The following is a 20888-nucleotide window of genomic DNA, read 5'->3' on the forward strand; positions in this document are numbered from 1 at the left end:
CCATTTCTATTTAATATGAATCATATGACCACTGCAAAATGTGTTCCTTACACAATCGTAATGCTGTACAAGGTGGCCATATTGCTGGCACAAGTTAATTTGCCATATACAATGTCATTCATTTCATGTACTGTCGAATTTGTGAACAGTTCATTTTTGTGCTATTTTGATGACAACTAACTTGTGGGTGAGATGGAATGATTGCAGACAGTGGAATGATACCTGAGTGTTTTCTGATGGTTTGAGCCATTTCTCCATGCTAGTCTTTCATATACAATCCTCTGCACATCTGCATAACTTACAGAATCTCCACCATTTGTCTATAACATCAAATTTCAAAAGCTTCTATTCTTTTCTTTGCTATACTGTTTATCATTCATGTTTCGCTTCTGAATAAATCTACAGGCCAGACAAACACGTTCAGAAAAGATTCCTAACACAAAGTTACATTTTGTGCTAAAAATTTCTCTTTTTCAGAAGTGCTTTTCTTACTATTGCCAGTCTGCATGTTATATCCTCATTATTTCTACTGTCATCAGTTATTATGCTGTCAAATAGCAAAACTTGTCTCCTACCAGTACTTTTAATGATTTGCTTCATAATTTGGATTCCCTCAGCATCACCATTTTAGGTTTGTCTTTTCATGACACTCTATCTACTGCACTCAGTTGACCTTCTAAAATCACCAACAAACATAAGTATATGAATGTAGATCCCAACAAATAACAGTTTATAAGATAAGCATGCCTGCAGCATTCAAAATTAAAGTAATTTTCATCATGGAGTGGGGAAAGAGGACCGTTGTAAAGGAAATGAAGAATGATGTGGAAAATTAGCTGAATGTAATAGATCACAAATGGTTAATGTGAATTTTAACAACCTCCTTTGTTTTGCACATTGGATGACCATTAATTGTAATAATTGTTCATGGAGTTAAAATATTTTTGGCCGAGTCTAGTGGTAGTTTTAAAGAAAAAAATATTCATCTTGTTTTTTTAAGGATCTCTTTCAATCTGTTGCTTAAATTTCATCTGTCTGGAGGTCAGATTCTCTTGTAGGTCTGGAAACCCTATAGGTTGGCGTGTTTCTTGAAATAACATAGACGACAAACTGATTTGAATGTGATTTTCATTTTTAATAGTTCTAGATGCTTTGCTGCCGTCAGTTACAATGTTCACTCAGCAAAATACGTTCCATTTGCACACAACTCCAGAAAACTTTACAATTCTCCTTCCTTCCTTCCCGCCAGACAACATACAACCCACTGCACCCAGTTAACATCGTTCCAGAGTACATCAGTAAAGATATAGTCATACTAAGATCGAAACATAGAACATTAAATTAAAAAAAAAAAAAAAAAATTACAGAAAATGAAATTTAGTCAACAGCACAATAGGATAATTATGATAACATGTATTCACATAAACAAAAATGTATCTTTTTTGTAGTTCAGGAATTTTATGATATTTTTTATTGTTATTTATTTTTTATCACAGGGTTAATTGTGTTAGCATGACATATACTACTATAGAGTCAGAGTTTAAAACACTAAGTTCAAAAACGGATAAGATCTTAAATTTGAGACTATACATGGTCCAGATGGCTTATTGCATCATTTGTCACTTCCATCTTAGGGCATAGAACCATTCAGATTTTCAAAAGTTAGCACTTCAGTGTTCAGTTCTGTATAGCACTGATACCAATTCATTGTTTCATCTTATGAGTATCTATATGTTTATCATGATTGTATATAAATTGTATAGATTGTATATAAAAATATTAATTAAACTTGAAATCTTTTATCTCTTCTTTCAGCATGTGTGTACTTGGAAAACGGTTACTAAAGGATATTGATATACAGGATTGTAACAAGACTGTAAATGGTCCCCTGTACAATATTTTCTGTACAAATTCATCAACTGGTGAAGCTACTTGTGATCCTTACTTTGAAGAGAACAACGTAAGCAAAGTTCAGGGCATCAAGGGGCTAGCCAGTGGAGTCTTCCTCGGTGAGTTTCATTTTATTTAATAAAATAAATGTTAGTGTGTCTCGTGTACAAGATAGATTTTCATTTCTTGTAAACAGAGAAAAGTTTGGGAGAATGTGGATACTGTAATGATTTCAGTTGTGCCAGAGACAAGTGAGCTGTATTTTATATAGATGAATGATGAGTGGATAAAGAACATTTTTCCTAGATTTCTGCCTTGAGCATAGCTATACCATGAAAGGTGAAAATTTCTGCTGCAAAAAAGATCAACCAATATACTGTCACTTTTTCTTGTGGCTCATATCATTCTGATCTTATTATATACTTTGTGTGATCTTCTGTCTTTTCATACTTTCTTTTATTTTCATTTCTACATTAACAGTCCATATTATTTATCAGTTTTGCCATCTTCATCTTTCTCCACACGTAAATGAACTTCACCATTTGTTCTGGACATTGCATTGCATTTCTTGCATTAATTCTGTAGATTTTCCGTGTCTTCTCATTCTCTGATGAATTGTTGTGTCCCCAGTAATGTATCTGGTCATTAAAATGGATGTAATTGATAATGAAGGATGTAAGGATGTGACATAATCTGTATTTTACTTTAATGTTACATTCTCAATTCAGAACTTTAATGTAGAGCTATCTTCATTGGAGACATTGAGCAATTGAAAGAAATGACTTAAAAAGTTGAATTCCATAGCTTGGCTATCAAAAATAAATTATGGAAGAGAAGATGCTGATAATTGTTGCAACTCTGCTTCTTCACTAACAGATTTGATTAAGCACAACATATTAACTACTAAACCAGAGAAATTAATAGTTTCTGGCTTTTCTAGATACGCACAAAACTTCTGGATGTAGATACCTTGTGGTATTCTGAATGTTTGTTGAATAACTCACATGTCCATGCTAGAGAAAACTATTTACAGATTTGACTGGGAAACACCTGGATGTGAGCTACACTCTTGGTACACTCATATCCTTCAGTTCATTCACTGAAAAAAGGAACAGTCAGTTGAACAGTGTGCGAAGGTTGGCACATTTTGGGCTGGAAGTCAAATCCCTACACTAGATAAATGGTCTTGGTAGTAAACAATTTAGTCCAAATTGCAGTTTAAGAGAGAACTACGTAGCGCAAGGTCATCATTAGTAAATATACCCAAGAGAGCGGATATCTAGTTGATAAGTGGGATAGTGACACTCCGTGCAGCCCTTAAACCCGCAGCATGTGATAAGCATAGCTACACAGATTGATCCATCAACATGTCCAGTGGGATTAGAAGAATAACAGCAAAATATTTACTGCAAACAATAAACAGAAGAAAAGAGTTAGACTGTGACCATAATTTCTTTGTTTCAAAATATTTCATAACACGTATGAGATTGTTGTACCTTGATAAAAGATAGACCAGTTGGTGTACCTGTAAAGAAAAATATATCAAATTTTTGCAGGACGAAACTATGGAAGTGTGACATGAAAAATACTGAAGAGGTATGTCCTATGCAAATGTAAAAGCTTAAAAAAAGTGCTTTAGGTATTAATCTAACCACTGTTAGGATAACCAGAATGAGGCCATGTTGTTTCAAGCAGTTACAACCTGTTGGTTATGGTGTCACTTACATCCAACACTCAGCAGATAATAAACAGCATATAATTCATATGCATAAGGAAAACTGAGGAAATAAACATAGTAAAGAAACAGATGGATAGATAAAAACAAAATGATAGTGTTGCAACTTGAGCACGCAACACGGTGAAGAATGTTAATACGATTTTATTAGACTGTGGCATGTATGCCAGTCACCATAACATACTCTAAACACAAAAAGATAACGCAAATGTACACAAGCAGTAATAACATGATAACTGAGTGTGATCATAGTATGGCAGAGTTCAAGTAGGCACTCACCTGTGGCAGAAGTTCACAGCATTGTGCATTTGTAGTGCACTCTCGTGAATGACAACACACTGCTAATGTGTGAACCCTCAAGTGTGCACACATTACTTAATTCCTCTTTGCTTGGAGAACAGCCCAGATTTGCAAGATGTCCATGGCACCTTCCACCATGAGGCTCAGACTGAGATGACGTGCTGACATTGGGGTGTATGGTCGGAAGTACTTGGGACGTGGGCAGCGTCACAGTCTGCCTTCTCATGGCAAACCATGTTGTCGGATGAGTGATGTCAGCCCAAGCTGCATGTCCGCATCAGGTTCAGGGTCTGGTGATGGTGGTGTCCCCACAGTGGCAGCTAAGGCTTAGGAAATGGCTGTGGCTTGGATGGTGGCTGCATTGATACTGGTAGCGATATTGGAGAAGCCGGACCAGGTTCACCCACTGGTGACCGGGGGTCTCTCATATGTCATGGCAGGGACCCATCCGCCATCAGTTGATATGTTGAGCGACTCAGACTGGTGTGGCGATGTTAGTGTCCTAGCCAGAGTTGCCAGTCGTCCATGTGCAGGCGTAACTGGTCATAGTGACGTGCACAGGGGGCTACCTTCATACAAACAGTGTGACGACTGCATGGGTTGGCATCCCTGACAGGGCCACAGGAGATGCAAGAGCATCTGGTGTTAATGCCCATAGAACCATTTGGCAGGGCTGTTATACCAAGTGATGTGAACTGATAGGAAGACAGAAATTGATCCAAGACAATGTTAGATGGGCATCGAGTCACACAATTTCTCATTTGCATTTTGAATGTTCTAACTAGCCTTTCAGCCTAACCGTTGTTCTGTGGATGGAAGCGTGGGGCAAAAATGTGGCAAATCCCATGGACATTGCAGAAGAAGGTAAACTCGTGTGGCACAGATTGAGGGCCATTATCAGAGACGAATGTTGCCGGAAATCCTTCGATGGGAAAAAAATTTTATCGGGGTGCAATGGCGGCAGAGGCCGAAGTTGATAGGCAATGAATAACATGTGGGAACAGAGAGAGTGCATCAATTACTATTAGCCATTATGCATTAAGGAAAGGGCTGGCAAAATTGATGTGGAGATGGTCCCAAGCCTGTGAAGGTTGCAGGCACAGATACAACATTGCCCGTGGAGCAGCTTGTTGCGATGGGAATTGAAGACATGCTGAACTAAATGAGCAATTTTGCCGTCCAAACCAGGCTAAAAAATGTGACAACAGGCTAAAGCCTTGGTTCGTGATGCCCCCACAGTGATCAGCATACAGCAGTTGCAGTATCTTCAAACAGGGAGCCAAGGGAACCACTATCCGAGGAGCTGAACAGCCCTTATCAAGTAGTAGAACACCATCAGTGACAGAGAAATGATGCCAAAATACATAGTAGTCACAGAGGGGGTTGTATGCTGATGATGAAGGCGCCTCAGGCCAGCCATGTTGCATGCAGTATATCACTTTCTGTAAAATTGGATCGATAAACCAGCCTGCGGAACCCGAGCGCTAGTGATTGGAAACCCATTGGCAGTTTGTTGAGTGCATTCGTCAGTGGGGAAACAGAGTAACTCCTCCCAATAAAAAACTGGCTCTAGATCAGCTGTAAGATGGGAGGGCACATCAGCATTCGCATGTTTAACCGTGGGCAAAAGTGAATCTCGTAGTTGTACTGAGAGAGGAGCAGTGCCCAATGTTGAAGGCAGTGCACTGCTTTGTCTGGCCTGATGCTGGGGGTTAAACAGTGAAACCAATGGCATATGATCCGTGATGAGATGGGATTTTACACCATACAGTAAAACATGAAACTTCTTTAATATATAAAAAATTGCAAGCGTTTCTTTCTGTCTTTGTGAATATCTAGTCAGGGCTGAATTAAGTGTCTTCAATGCATATGCAGTAGGCTGCCCAGAACCACAGAATATTTATGAGCTAACACTGTCCCCAGCTCATGCTGGGACACATCTGTTGCTAAAACGAAATGTTGACCCAGTGGTAGGTTACGAGGCAAGATGCAGATTGTAACATAGACTGCAGTTTGGAAAACAAAGTTTGACATGCCTGCAACCAGTGGAAAGGTGTCTTCTTATGCAGCAAGGCATATAACATTTGTGCAGCCAACGCCACTCCCGGCAACAACTGATGATAATAAGCAGTCTTATCTGGGGAAAAAAAAGGAAAAAAGAAGCACCTGAAGTTCCTTGACCGACATAGGATGTGGAAGAGCCACAATGGCAGAGACATTCTGACAAAGGAGTTTGAAACCAGCCTAGAGTCATCAAACCCAAGATAAACAATAGGAGGCTGAAAGACAATAGGAGGCTGAAAGAAGTGGCATTTTTCCAAGTTGTATTTTAACCCAGCAGTCTGTAACACCAAAAAGAGTGCATGTAAGTTGTTGAAATGTTCAGCAGTGGAGGAGCTAAAGACCATAAAATCATAGTTGGCACAGCCAGACACAGACCTCATGAGTTGTTCGAGAAACTGTTCAAAAATTGACCGGGTGCTCTTCATGCCAAATTGTGACTTGCAAGTATTGATACAAGCTGAAGGGTGTGTTAATGATCAAGAGCTGTTGAGAGTCAGCATCAACAGGAAGCTGCAATACACATCGGAGATGTCAATCTTGGAAAAATACTGACCATCAGCAAACTTAGCAAAAGGTTCGTCAGGGATATGTGTCAATGATACACTGAGTATTGACAGAAACTTTGAAATCGCTGCAAAGGCGTAACCGTACCAACAGCCTCTTGTCAATGACTAGGGGGTAGCCCCATCACTGGAATAGATTGGCCGGATGACCCTGGAGGCCATGAGGCAATCAAGCTCCACCTTGACTTGGTCACGGAGTGCCACTGGCACCAGATGAGCCCGGAGGAAATGGGGTCTGGCTGAAGGTTTCATGTTGATGTGGGCTTTGAAATTATTGGTGCAACCCAATCCTGCAGAAAATGGTGGAAAATTCAGAGCATAAAGAGTCAAGGTGTGTGGTAATACACTTGAACAGAGATCAGACTAACTTTATCAGAAATAATAAACCCGAAAAGGTTAGAGGCATCAAAAGCAAAAAAATTGTTGATGCGTGTATTGTTTACCACCAGAAAAGTCAGAGTACGAAACACAGATTTATATGTGAATGGGGCCGAGAAAGTACCTAATGTCGGAATGCTTTGTTTATTGTAGTTGACTAATGTATGTGACAGTGCCTCTAAAGGGGGAGTACGCAAGTGCATGCATGTTTGCAAGTAGAGTACTGACACAGCAGCACCAGTGTCAACTTGCATGTGCAAAACATTCTGATTAACCTTGATGTCAATAAAAAGCTTATTGGATCCAACAGAGGCTGCCGATACACAACTGACATCCATGTCAGTGTCTGCAATAGGCAGTTGGAATTTTGCATTACAGACAGGAGCAGTGTGGCCCATTCTATTACACTGGCGGCAAATGGCCGCCCGCTTAGGACGGTCTGGCCTATCACGAGTGACAAGACATGACAGACAAGAGGCAGGCATGGAGTGCTTGCATTGTTGTTCATTACCGGGCTTGCTGTGCTGCTGCTGCAGCCGTGCCTGCCTCAGCGGATTGGGTGGGCTGCCACGCTGTCTTGCTCCTGCACAGACTGCTGACACCATATTGTACCCCTGTGAATGATCCAACAAATGGTGGGGTGGATGCAGAATGGAGTTCTACAACCTCACAACCATGATTCAGTTTGAGTACCCACAGCCCTTGAAACCCCAAACAATTGGGCAATAATCAGAGTGTCGGAGAGGGACGGGTTTTCACACTGAAATGACTGCTCACGATGGGGGCCCAACCGAATTATTGCCTCATGAACCATTTGATCAGCATATGACTCCTTATGTACATCAATGACAAAGTGACAACAATGGCTTAAACCACAAAGCTCAGCTGCCCAAGACTTATAAGAATTTTCTGGTTCCTTGCAACACTGATAGAACTCAGCTATAGTGGCAGTGGCATGTCTGTTTACAGTAGTATTTTGAAAGAAGGTCACACATGTTATCAAAAGAGAGTGAAGGCAGATGCTGCAGGGGAAGGGGTGAGGTAATAATCAAGCCAAAAAGAAAGCATGGAATAAGGTAACATACGTCAATCCAAATGCATGAAAATGCTGCAGCAACAGTTTTTTGTAGCCATCCCATTCTTCAACAGACTCATCATAAGATAGAAATGGAGGGTATAAATGACCGGGGTAGTTACAGGCAAAACCGGAGGTGTAAGGGGTGATGCAGCAGGTGACATTGATGCAGCAGGTGACATAAGTTGAGTAGGAACCAAAGTCGTCAAAACAAAGGCAAGTGTTCGCAATATCTGGATTTGATTGTGTTGCACTGTGGTGAATGCCTCCTGCTGTTGACTGAGATGCTGCAACACTTCAGTAAGAACCCTTTGCTGATCAACCAGCCGGTGTAGAAAATCATCAGTGGCACGGTCAGACATCATACTCGTAGATGCAATGGAGGACCAACCAGAGACTGAAAACCGCATGGAGAACAATTCCACACCTGTCTTCACTTGTGTTGTAACTTGGACACACAACACAACCAAGAATGGTAGTACAACTTTATTAGACTCGTGTCATGTACAGCAATCACCATAACATACACTGAACACAATAAGACAAGGCAGATGTATGCAAGAAGTAATAACATGATAATCAAGCGCAAGTGTAGTGCAGCAGGGTTTAAATAGGCACACACCTGTGGTGGGCTCTGTTGGAAGTTCACAATATTGCTCTTTCATGGCACACTCTCTTTGATGACAACACACAGCTAATGCGTTTGGCCTTCAAATGTGTGTGCATTATGTCAGATGGAGCATAGAGATACCAGCAAATGACAGGAAATGTGATGGAAGGGAGACATGTGATAAAAATGGTTTGATAATGAAAAATTGTGGGTGGAGTGCATTGATATGAGTAAATAAAATTTCACTGCATAGTGGAGAAACCACTTAACAGTCAGTAGAGATATAAATATGAGACTGAGCACAGTAACTCAACTGTTGAGCATGTGTTCATTTTTAGAGCATGCAGACAGTAGCATTGTCTTCACAGTGAAGGAAGGAAGATTAGGGTTTGACATTCTATGTATGATGAGGTCATGAGAGGCAGAGCAGCAAAGTTTCAGAGTTTCAGCTTGTTGTGAGTTAGCAAAACTCACTTTATTAGCTGTAAAATAAACCATAACACAAAATGAATTTCAATTGACAGAGCAAACAAAACAACAGAATAATATGTTGCGCAAACAGTAGCTTGCGTACACTTAAAGCAGAAGATCCTAGTGCTGAATGTAGCAGATATTGGATGTGCTTCTTTGCTAGTGCCTGGTAGGTTGTCATAAGACCAATTATTACATGGTACTGATAGGTCAGTGATTGAAATACATACATTCCGTACAGGCATACTTGGTAAAAAGGCAGTCAGAGACGAAACCATATCTGTTTGGAGAAACATTTGACTTGGTGTTGGTATTACTAATGCTTTCATTAGAATAAGGATACTGTTGTGTATATGTTCAGGGAAACAGCAAAGTGCCAGGACCATCTGTATTCTCAGGGAAAAATAACAGTTTATCTGCAAATGAAGTTAAAGACACTCAAATATTTGGGAGATACAGTCCATTTTTTAATATCAGTAAACCAAATGCTTACCAAAAAGCTTGAATTATTGCTATTGATAAATAGAAGCAGTAACAACAAGAAGTCTTATCTCAGGATTTATTGAAGGTACTTCAGTAAAATCACACATCCCCTAGGTCGAACAGCAAGCACTCCTCTGACATTCTTACCTAAAAATGGGTAAATCCTCTAGTTGTTGAGCTGAGGTATGGTCGGGTGATCACTGCTCTGGTACTGTAAGCTCTGGGCATGCTACAGTAACCATTAATAGGCATAATGGTGGAGCAAAGATGTTTGGACATTGCTGTATAACATTACGACCATTATTGACAAAGATGTTACCACTGTCCACCTGGCAGCAATTTTCAATTGTATGTCAATCATACAGGTTATTGTCATTAATGTTCCTACTCATGGAAATGGCATTCACAAATCACTCATGAGTGAAAAAGTCATTTGGAATCATCTGAAAAGCAGACATAGTGCCACTTGATATAGATCAAATGGCAATTCTCTTCCAGGGATTGGATCAACTATTATACTGGGCACTTGAGAGTCCCAGGTTAAATTTAGATTTTTAGCAGTGTTACTTGGAGACTGCTATAAATTTCATTTAAAAAGTGTCTTCTCTTTTATTAAAGCCTATGCCAAAACCTCTGCAGTTTATATTGATTAGTTGAAACTGTGAGACAACATTAACTGTATAGTGGTGTGCCCTGATGGTGTCCTGAAATCCACTTTTCAAATGAGTTCACAGTCTGTGAGGCACATACAATCTTGAGGATACCAGTACAGATAAGATATATTCAGACTATGAAATTCCTCATCTGCTCCAATTTCCCAAGTGCACTGCACATAAACCAGTGCATATACCAGGCAGAGGAGCCACACACCCATGGCTGGCTGGTGCATCACACCAAAAATTGTTTGTCCAGCATCCAGATTTTATCTGGTTCTGATCACATCTCTGTCTTGCAAGATGTGTGTCAAATTAATCTATACACATAGGTCTTTTTTCTGATATGTAAATGTTATCCCTTTCTGAACATACTTTCAGCATGCAGTAGTAAAGATATGCCCATATCTGAAGATAAAGCCACTCTGTGGTTTTCACTGGTACTCATTTTGGGGGCCTAATTTTTTTGACAGACGCACACATGCCTTTTTTTTTGTCAGTTTTGATACTTGTTTCTTAATGTGTAATATAAAAAAATGTGTTTTTCTTTCATGCTCCAGACAACATTCACAACAGTTTCTTAGAGGAAGGGCAGTTCATTGCAAAATCTAAAGATCCTGATGAGATTGAGAGACTCGACAGACCGTCATACAATCAGGTTTATGCTGATTTAACAACTTCATTTACTATTTTAATTGGTATCTTCTTCCCATCAGTGACAGGTAAGTCACCTTCCTATAACTTTTTTTACTATGGTTCAATAAGCAAATTAATGTGAGAAGTAATTTTCTGTATCATATTTTTATCATCTGGGGTATTATTTATATGATACGGGACCTGTCATATGTGTCATAAATGGACATGAATATTACTACAAACTGGAGTCCAAGGTTTTTGTTAATCATTCCCTTTGTATTTTTGTGGAGATATTTCCACAGAAACTTTCATCCCCTAACACAGATTTCTTTATATCTAACGAAGAATGAAATAGCAATTTGCATAGACTTGGCTTTAAATTACGTTTAATACAACAAAATATTTTCTTTAAAATTTTCATCCTCTATTTCACCCTATTAGGGACTGAATTTCCAAAAACAGTAAACATATAGTTTTTTGTTTCTAGCAGAGAAAACAAATACAAAATTTGGTACAGTTAGCTTCAAATATGCTTTCATAATGAAATAATTAATAAAACTTTTCATCCCCTATTACACTCCCTGAGGGGGTTGAATATCCAAAAACACAGAAACTTTTTTTTAAAACTGAAAAGTCCAATACCTGTTTTCATAGGTTTAGTTTTAAAATTCTTAGTAGTTCTTTAATAACCCCACTATTTTTGCTGTTTGTGGCTGAATTTCAAATGCTGAAAAACATATTTTTTGTTTCTAACCACGTAGTTTTCATAGTTCCAGCTTCAAAATTACTTTAATACTGACAGATTTTCAAACAGCCTTTCATCCCCTATTTCATCCCCTTTGGACTGGAGTTTTGAACAATCCCTTCATAAGCGATGCCTACAGGATAATATCCTCTCCTTTTCCAAACTTCAAGTTTCTATCCTTAACGACTTGGACTGGGCCATGATAAGTCAGTGACTCAGTCTGGTCCAATTTACCCCCTTAGGGGTTTAATTTCCAAACACAGAGAAACACATATTTTTGTAATTCCTAACCGAGAATCTAAACAGCAATTTTTAAAGATTTTGCTTAAGAATGCTTTCACAATGAAACACTTTCATAAAACTATTAACCCATTTAGGGTTGGATTTCCAAAAACAGTGAAATGTGTTCTTTTAAAAATTTTCTAACAGAGAAGACAGATATGAATTTGCATAGGTTTAGCTTCAAAAAATGCTTGCGTAGTGAAATATTTCCATAAAAAACTTCATTCTCTATTTTGTCCCCATCGAGGTTTAATTTCCAAAAACAGTGAGACAAATGTTTTTTTTAAATTGCTACCCGAGAATCCAAACTGAAATTTTCATAGACTTAGCTTCAGAATTGCTTTCATAATAGGGGGGGGGGGGGGGGGGGACATTTCATCCCCTTTTTAATTCCCTTAGGATTGGAATTTTGAAAAATTCCTTCTTAAATGAGGCCTGCAGTATATGATTAACATTAACACCTCTCCAAATTTCAAGTTTCTGTTCTCAGCAGCTTGGGCTGGGTGATAATGAGACAGTCAGTCAGGACATTGCCTTTCACACATATAGAGATTATAATTTAATTGCACTTAGGTGTGTCATTTACAAATTAATAAATAAAAGGAATTAGGTTCACCAGCTGGAATGCATGTAAATTTTACATTACAGTTGTATATTTTCACAAGAAGGTGTTCGGCCATGGCTACCAACTTCGGTTACCTTTTACAAATGCTGTTAGCAAACAGTGAACATCTACCAATCCCTACAGTTAAAGCAGTAAATAAATAATAATATGCCCATTATATTAATGAAAATCTCTCTTGTTCCTTGCTGGGGCTTTTAGTACTAGTTACTTAGAGCAAAATAGAATGCTGGCAAGTAGATTGTAACATGTAAATATGCATGTTGTTACCAGGCAACAATCGTCTGACAGGAGTGTGGGACAACTGACTCTGTCTACGGCAGTTAGCAAGTAGCATCCTGGATAGCAGCTCAAGCATGTTTTTCCAGAGTTGCTGCAGCAACCATGTTGAAACAAGATGGCAGCTTCCAGATGTGAATAACTGTTGCCCATTGTTCTCAGATACAAAGTATTGAGCAACCTCCAAGCTGTGTCTATATGTGTTTCATCAAGGCTAGTTTTTCAGAAGGCATTCTTTTGTTAGCAGATTCCATTTTCTCTGATACGTGAAAATCTCTCACATCCTTTCCCTTATAAAAGCACTTTCTGTATGCAAGTGCTTGTTTTCACTCAATCCCAATAACATGTATTGAATCTGTATCCCGCCTTCTGGAAATACAATAGAGTGGGGGGGGGGGGGGGGGGTGCTGGCATTTTTCGTCAGCTTGAGGCACCAAGATCCAGCAAGTGGTTATCTTGGCTTGCCCTTGTTTCACAGCAGCTCTGCCTGTCTTATAGATTGTCTGGGTTCAGCTAAGTACCTCATCCGGACTACGAATTACACCATACATTAAAGACATTAACACAAGGCAGTGTTATAATAAATTCATGGAGACCCGGGCCTTTAATACAACAAACCTAAATGACTGATCAGATATACCTATTAAATTTTGCTGTACACATCTTTTGTCAACACCAGTATGTGTGTATGAAAAATAAAAATAGGTTAAAAAGGACAGCATGAGACAACACCCTCAGACTCCTGGTTTCCCGTGACAAGTAAATTGTAACAATTTGGCTTCTCCCATATAAGATTAGTTTAATATCAGCTAGTTATTCTTTAACTTCCTAAGTTTCCTCCATTTCAGTTAAAAAGAGTCATTGTGCTGTTAAAAGTTAGTTGTGTGTTGAACTCTGTGAAACCAACGAATTATTGTCAATGTAAGTCAACAATTTGTCTTAATCTCTGAAAAGTGTTTTTATAAATCTTAACTTTTTTGTTTCAACTTTAGCCTTCTTATTGTGAATTGGAGTCTCTTATTGTGAATTGGCAGTCTGTTGAGAAGTGTGACTCGACTAGTCCATGCTCGTAAAATAAAAATTCCTTTTAAATGAAATTTTACTTTACCTTAAATATGTAAATTACAAGGGATTGTAAATACCTAAATTGTTCCATTCTTGAATGCAAACTTTTGAGATAACTCCAAGAGCAAAATAGCTAAAGTAAGTCTCTGGGAAAGTACATAGTTAATTGCAATTTCTCCTCTTGTTTTCTTTTACCACACAACAATAGGTTCATTTCTTTCAAATGTTAATGTAATTTCTTGTATTTGCATTAAGTGTCAGTTAGTTGTCATTGACCTATAACAAGTGACTGTGAATAATATTTGCTACCAACCTTTGCAGTCAGGCTTCATGTTTTTCATAGGTAAATAAATTATTTGTATCTATGACAACTTGGACATCAACCAAAGAATATTTTCATTCTGTTGCATTTTGCTTGGTAACTGATGCCAAGATCACCTGTGGTACCTAGAGAATTAAAAATTGTGAATAAAATTAGATAACACACAGTGCACAAGATGAATGAGAATCTATTACTTTCTAGATGAGATGAAATATTCTTCTCAGTTTGAATTCACATATTTTTTAGTATAATGCATTGGTGAAATAACTTTTTTTTTTAAATTTTGGTAGCCTCTTGACTCCCACATCACCAAGAGAAGAAGTAAGTACTGAATATATTGTACAGTAAATGACATTATGTCTACAGCTTCTAGTCAAATAGGTTTTGCCTTAACAGCTGACTGTGATATGCTTCCAAGCATTGTTGTCAAGATTCATGTTTGCATAGGTGAATAAGTTATTTGTATCTTTGATATTATTTTTGGTGAAAGATGATGACTGTCTTATCTACAGGCATAATGGCTGGATCAAACCGTTCTGGTGATCTAGCAGATGCACAGAAATCAATTCCAGTGGGCACCATATGCGCCATACTCACCACGTCTACAGTGTACCTCTCAGCAGTACTGCTGTTTGCTGGAACTGTTGACAACCTGCTCCTTAGAGACAAGTAATATTCAAATTATAATTTTCCTTTGCATGCACACACACACAAACACACACAGACACACACACACACGCACACACTAGCGAAATCCTTTTTTCGCCTATGATGCCAGTAATATGCTATGTCTCAATTAACTATACTTCACTTTAAAATTCAGTATTTGGTTTGTTAATGTATTTAATTTTCTTATGTTTAAATTCTACTAGACATCTCTTCTTAGTCAACAAATGCCTTTTCTGTAATATTTTGTAAGATATTTTCAGCTTCGTTTTGCTATAATGCTTACCAGGTGTACCGGTATGAAATGAGCGTTTTTTTTTTTTTTTTTTTTTTTTGTGAAAATGAAACACTACTTTTTAATTGAAAAGTAAAAACATTTTATTCAAAGTACTGACCATTGCTTTCTATACATTTTGACAACCTTTCTGGCAATTTGTGGACACCATGCCAACAGAAATGTTCGTCTTTTCAAGCAAACCAATCAGACACCCAATTTTCGACTTCTTCATAGGAATCGAAGTGTTCCTCAGCCAATGCATGTCCCACTGATGAAAACAAGTGGTAGTCGGAAGGGGCCAAGTCTGGTGGATGCGGCAGGTGGGGTAGCAGCTCCCAGCCAAATGTTTTGATTGTATCCTGAACCAGTTTTGCTTTGTGTGCAGGTGCATTGTCGTGTAAAAAAATTACTTTGCCATGTCTTCTGGCCCATTCTGGTCTTTTCTCAATCAATGCATAGTTCAAATTGATCATTTGTTGTCTGTAGTGATTGGTATTCACAGCTTCACTGGGTTTTAGAAGCTCATGATTCACCACACCTTTCTGATTCCACCAAACGCAGAGCATTGTCTTCTTACCGAATCGATCTGGTTTTGCAGTCGATGATGATGGTTGTCCCAGTTTAACCCATGATTTTTCCCATTTAGGATTCTTAAAATAAATCCATTTTTCATTGCCAGTAACAATTTGATGCAAAATTGACTTTCTTTCATGTCTTTGAAGCAAAATTTGACAAATGGTTTTTCGGTTTTCCATCTGTCTTTCGTTCAATTCATGTGGCACCCATTTTCCACACTTTTGGATCTTTCCCATAGCTTTCAAACAGTCAGAAATTGTTTGCTGTGCAACATTTAGCATTGTTGCCATTTGCTTCTTACTTCAAGTATCATCTCCATCGAATATTGCTTGCAATTCTTCAAATTTTTTGGTGATCTTCCACGGTCTTCATTTCTTACATCAAAATCATTATTTCTGAACCATTGAAACCATCTAATGCATGTTGCTTCCAATAGTGCATGATCACCATATGCCTCGACAAGCATTCGATGCGACTCTGCAGCATTTTTCTTCAAATGAAAACAAAAAATTAATGCTTTCTGCAAATCATCACTTTCTGGTACAAAATTCGATATTGTTAACACGTTGAAAACATATGATGTTGTTTGTTCCATGACTTGATGTATACTAAATATCTTTGACAGATGTCGTACCAACCAAACAAAAAAAATTAAGGCTCGTTCACAACAAATGTTCCCTATCGATACAAATGTATCTTAACGCTCATTTCATACCGGTACACCTGGTACATGAACTCTTACCAAAGAAACACCACATAGTGTCTCCAGCAAACATGTTTGTTTTAATTACAAGCAAAATAGTATTAAAATATAATTTATGTACTGAGATGACTGAATGGCCCAGTGTTTGCTGGGGCAATATACACACTAAAGATGTGTATTGGTGGGTTCAGCAGAACAGGAAGAATGATGATCATTCCTGGCAGCGACTAAGTAATGCTTCAGTGTGTATTACTGTTAAAACAGCACAGCCTAGTAAATGCCCAGCTCTGCCCCTACTGGAAATCCTGATTATTCTCTAGGCTTTGTTGTCGCTGTTAGCAAATAATCTTGGACAAGATACATAACTGAGTAATTTGAGGCAGTGTGGGAGAGGTAGCAAATAACCTTGGACAAGATCATAACTGAGTAATTTGAGGCAGTGTAGGAGTGGTGGTATTGACAGTGACTAGCAGGTTGCAGGTGGTAAAGGAGCAAAAACTGTGGAGGGTTGCTGGAGGAAATGGGTAGTGCCTTTTATGTGGGAGGGTAGGCTACACGTAACCAGCTGAAGCTGTTTTTTGTCCATGAGAGTAGATATTCTTTCTGGTGGAGGGGGCACACTAACCAGTTGCAGTGGGTCATCCTTGGTGGTTGGGTTTATAACTGTTAGGAAGCTTTTAGAATTTAGAAGTGTAGGGAATGGTGTGGATGACAAGACAGATTCATGGAAGAGGTTCTGGGATGGGCCTAAGTATTTGTGGAGGAACTAAAACTCCTGCTGGATTTCTAGAATGGGTCACTGTGGCAGTGTTTGTAGGTAGATATATCTTACAGCTGATGCAGTCGCTCTGCCAAGTAATCCTCGTGGTTCGTAGCCACAGTGGTGAAGCCTTAGTCGACAGGTAGGCTTATAAGTTCAGGATCAGTTTTTAGGTGGTGTATTGCAGTTCTTTCTGCAGATGTAAGGTTGGTTTCCACAGTACATGATTTGGGGAATGATGGTCAGGTAAGGTTCAAGGTTAGGAAATTCTGGAAAGTTAACATCAATTTATTTGCGGGCAGTGGGGGTGAATGACAGTTGGATGGAGGAGTAAGCTGAGTCAAGCAAGATTCAGTATTGGTTTTGGATTGAGCCTCATTGGCAGGCTTGGATGGAGGGAAATGTTTTGGTATGTGGATCAAGACTAAGAGAGAAAGGCTGTAACAAGTCCATAGTGATTGAGTTTCAGAGTGGAGCAAAAGGTAAGACCTTCAGACAAGATTGATACATGGAGGACAGGTTCATGACTGTGTTTTGAGTAAGTTATGGATTGTGTATGGTGAGTGTGAGGTTGTGTTAAATGCACCAGGTCTGCAAGGCATGGTTTGGTGGCTATGAGGGAGCTGTGGGTCAACCACCCAGGATGATCCATTGTGGCTGGTAAAAGACACCATCCATTTCCTCCACTGACTCTCCACAGTTCTCACACCTTTACCACTTAGGCACCCAGGTAGTCACTATTGATGCAACCTCCACTATACTACCATTCACAATGTGCCTGACCTTGCTGCTATTGAACACTACCTTTCCAAGTGCTTGACTGATTTCAAAATTACAGCCTCTTTCCTGGTCCCCATGACCAACTGTATCCTCACCCACACATATTTCTCCTTTGAAGTCCTCACCTATAAACAGAACTGTGTCACAGAAAGGGGCACCCACTTGGCACCAACCTATTCCTAGAGAAATTCTTCCTAACCACCCAGAATCTCAAAGCCCTCTCTGGATTTCAGATTCACTGATGACATCTTGATTCCTCCAGAACCTCAATGACTTCTCCCCCATTTGCTTCACTTCATCGTCCTTAGACCAACAAACCACCTTCCTTAATGTCAGCCTCCACCTCAAGGATACCTATCAACCACCAGAAATACCTCCATGTTGACAGCTGTGACCCTTTTCACACCAAGAATCACCTTCCATACAGCCTAGCCAACTGCGGTCATCTCACCTGTAGTGATGAGGAGTTCCTCTCCAAATATGCCAAAAGCTTCACTGAGGCATTAACAGGCTGAAAGTACCACCCTGCCCTTGTCCAGAAACAGTACTCCCATCCCTTGTCTCACCTACCATCCTGCACAAGCTCACTGTTCCTCCACAAACAAGCACTCCTCTTGTGACTTAGTACCACCCAGGACTGCAGCAACTGAATCACATTCTCTGCTAGGGTTTCAACTACCTCTCATTCTGCCCTGAAATGAGATATGTTCTCCATATTATCCTCTCCATCCCTCCCACAGTCATATTCTGCCACCCACCCAACTTAGAAATTGTCTTTGTCTGCCACTACTCCACTTCTGCTCCCAATCCTTTGCCTCATGGCCCATAGCCCTGCAGTAGACTTAGATGCAAGACATGTCCCTTATATCCTCCTACTACCACCTACTCCAGTCCTGTCAAAGGCATCTTCTACTCCATCAAAGACAGAGCCACCTGTGAAAGCTGCCATGTGATCTGCCAACTAAGCTGCAACCACTAGGCTGCATTTCATATAGGTGTGACAACTAACAAGCTGTCTCTGCATAATTGGCCTCCATCAGACTGTGGGCAAAATACAGCTGGACCACCAAGTTGCTGAACATTCTACTTAATAGATGTGCTTCACTTTAATAATAGCTTCACAGCCTGTCACCAGGATCCTTCCAACCAACATCACCTTTCCTGAATGGCACAGTTGGAAGCTCCATTCAGCATGTAGGGCAAGGAGAGGGATTGGTGGTGGGTAGCTGGTGGCTCTGATCGAGGCCAGTTTGCCACCTAAGAATGGCCTCATCCACACGCCTGTCCACATTAAACCTGCTAACCACCAACAGTACCTCCATTTCGACAGCTGCCATACATTCCACACCAAAAAATCGCTCCTGCACAGCCTAGCCACCTGCGGACAATGTATCTGCAGTGACAAGAACTGCCTTGCCCAGAATGCTGAAGAAGGCCTCACAAATGCCTTCACTGACAAGTCACACCTTACTTTCCCTCCAGCATAGTCCACAAACAGATTCCCCATGTCATATCCTCACACACCCTCAATTGACCCACCACCCCCAATAATCAGCTATGAAGGAGTGCCCCCTTGCCACCCAATACTAACTGGATAGGAGTGGCTGAACCATATCTTTGCCAGGGGTTCGATTTTCTCTCATACTTACCTGAAATGAGGCACACACTATCAGAGAATCTTCCCACTCCTCCTAAAGTGGTGTTCCATTGGTGATCCAACCTACACAACACCCTAGTCCATGTCTATGCAGCTCCCACTCCCAACCCCTCCCCACAGGGATCATATGTCTGTGGCAGATCGAGGTGCAAGACCTGCCCAATCCACCTACCCAGTACCTCCTGCTCTGGTTCTCTCACAGGCTTATTCTACTCCATCATAGACTGGGCCACCTGTGAAAGTAGCCATATCATATACCAACTCCACTGCAAACATTGCACAGCCTCTTATGTTGGTATAACTATCAGTCAGCTGTCCCCCAGCATGAATGGCCACTGCTAGGCTGTTGTCAAGAACAGAGTTGACCACCTGGTGGCACAACATGTAGCTGGACACAACATGCTCAGTTTCAGTGGCTGCTTCACAGCCCGAGCCATCTGGATCCTTCCCTCAAACACCAGCTTCTCTGAACTACACAGATGGGAGTTATCCTTACAACACATGCTTCGCTTCCATAATCATCCTGACCTCAGTCTCAGGAAACCGACTGGCCCTGAACCCTCTGCCCAACATTTTTGCTTCCTTCATTCTGTCACCCCCTCCCAATTCACTTCACCACATTGCCTACATTGTGTGTTTCTTCACATTGGCTGCCATACCTATACCTGCCCCCTCCCCCCCCCCCCTCCTCCCCACCCCACATGCCCGCTCCACCCCAGTGTTCCTAACTGGCCAACTGGTCTCCCTTGAAGCCATTAGCCACCCACCCTTAGTCTCTCTCCCTGCCTCCCTCTCCCTATCCCACCTAAAACTACACCCACCGCATCCAGCTTACCTGCTGCAAAATAACGTTAGCATTGTCAGTCTACCAGGTGCCAGGTAAGGACAAAGACATATGTGTACATGTCTGTGAGAGTGTGTGCGTGTGTTTATGTACTCTAGCTCCTCAAAGGATAACTCTGAAAGCAACCAAATTTTCCTTCCTTTTTGTGTGCCTATCAACAACTCATGTCTGCTTTTGAATGAGTGGTCTTCAACAATCCTGAAGTATTTACATTCTACAAAAATTTTCCTACAGCACTGATACTTAAAAAAAAAGTCATTGTAAAAATGATTGTATCTACTGTTTCACACTATTGGCTTGTATAGTTAAATGTAGGATATCTTGTAAATTATTTATCTTATTTCCTAAAGCATTGTATGAAGTAAGTGCATTACAACAAACAATCAAGTCAGCCAGAACAAGAACAGAAAATTTCATATACAGTAAATTCTTGATTATCCTTAGGTGGATTA

The 20888-nt window shown here is 40.0% G+C and overlaps 1 protein-coding gene across 1 annotated transcript in view; it reads left to right on the forward strand.

The window, feature by feature from the left end:
• LOC124616271 (solute carrier family 12 member 6) overlaps positions 1–20888 on the forward strand; it is a 255635-nt gene that overhangs the window by 105550 nt on the left and 129197 nt on the right. The window contains exons 6-8 of the mRNA XM_047144575.1: positions 1816–2009; positions 10783–10944; positions 14686–14842. Coding sequence (XP_047000531.1) covers positions 1816–2009; positions 10783–10944; positions 14686–14842 — 513 coding nt within the window. The remainder of the gene's footprint in view (positions 1–1815; positions 2010–10782; positions 10945–14685; positions 14843–20888) is intronic.

The sequence above is a fragment of the Schistocerca americana genome, chromosome 5 (genome assembly GCF_021461395.2).
Source record: "Schistocerca americana isolate TAMUIC-IGC-003095 chromosome 5, iqSchAmer2.1, whole genome shotgun sequence".
NCBI classification, from domain to species: Eukaryota; Metazoa; Arthropoda; class Insecta; order Orthoptera; family Acrididae; genus Schistocerca; species Schistocerca americana.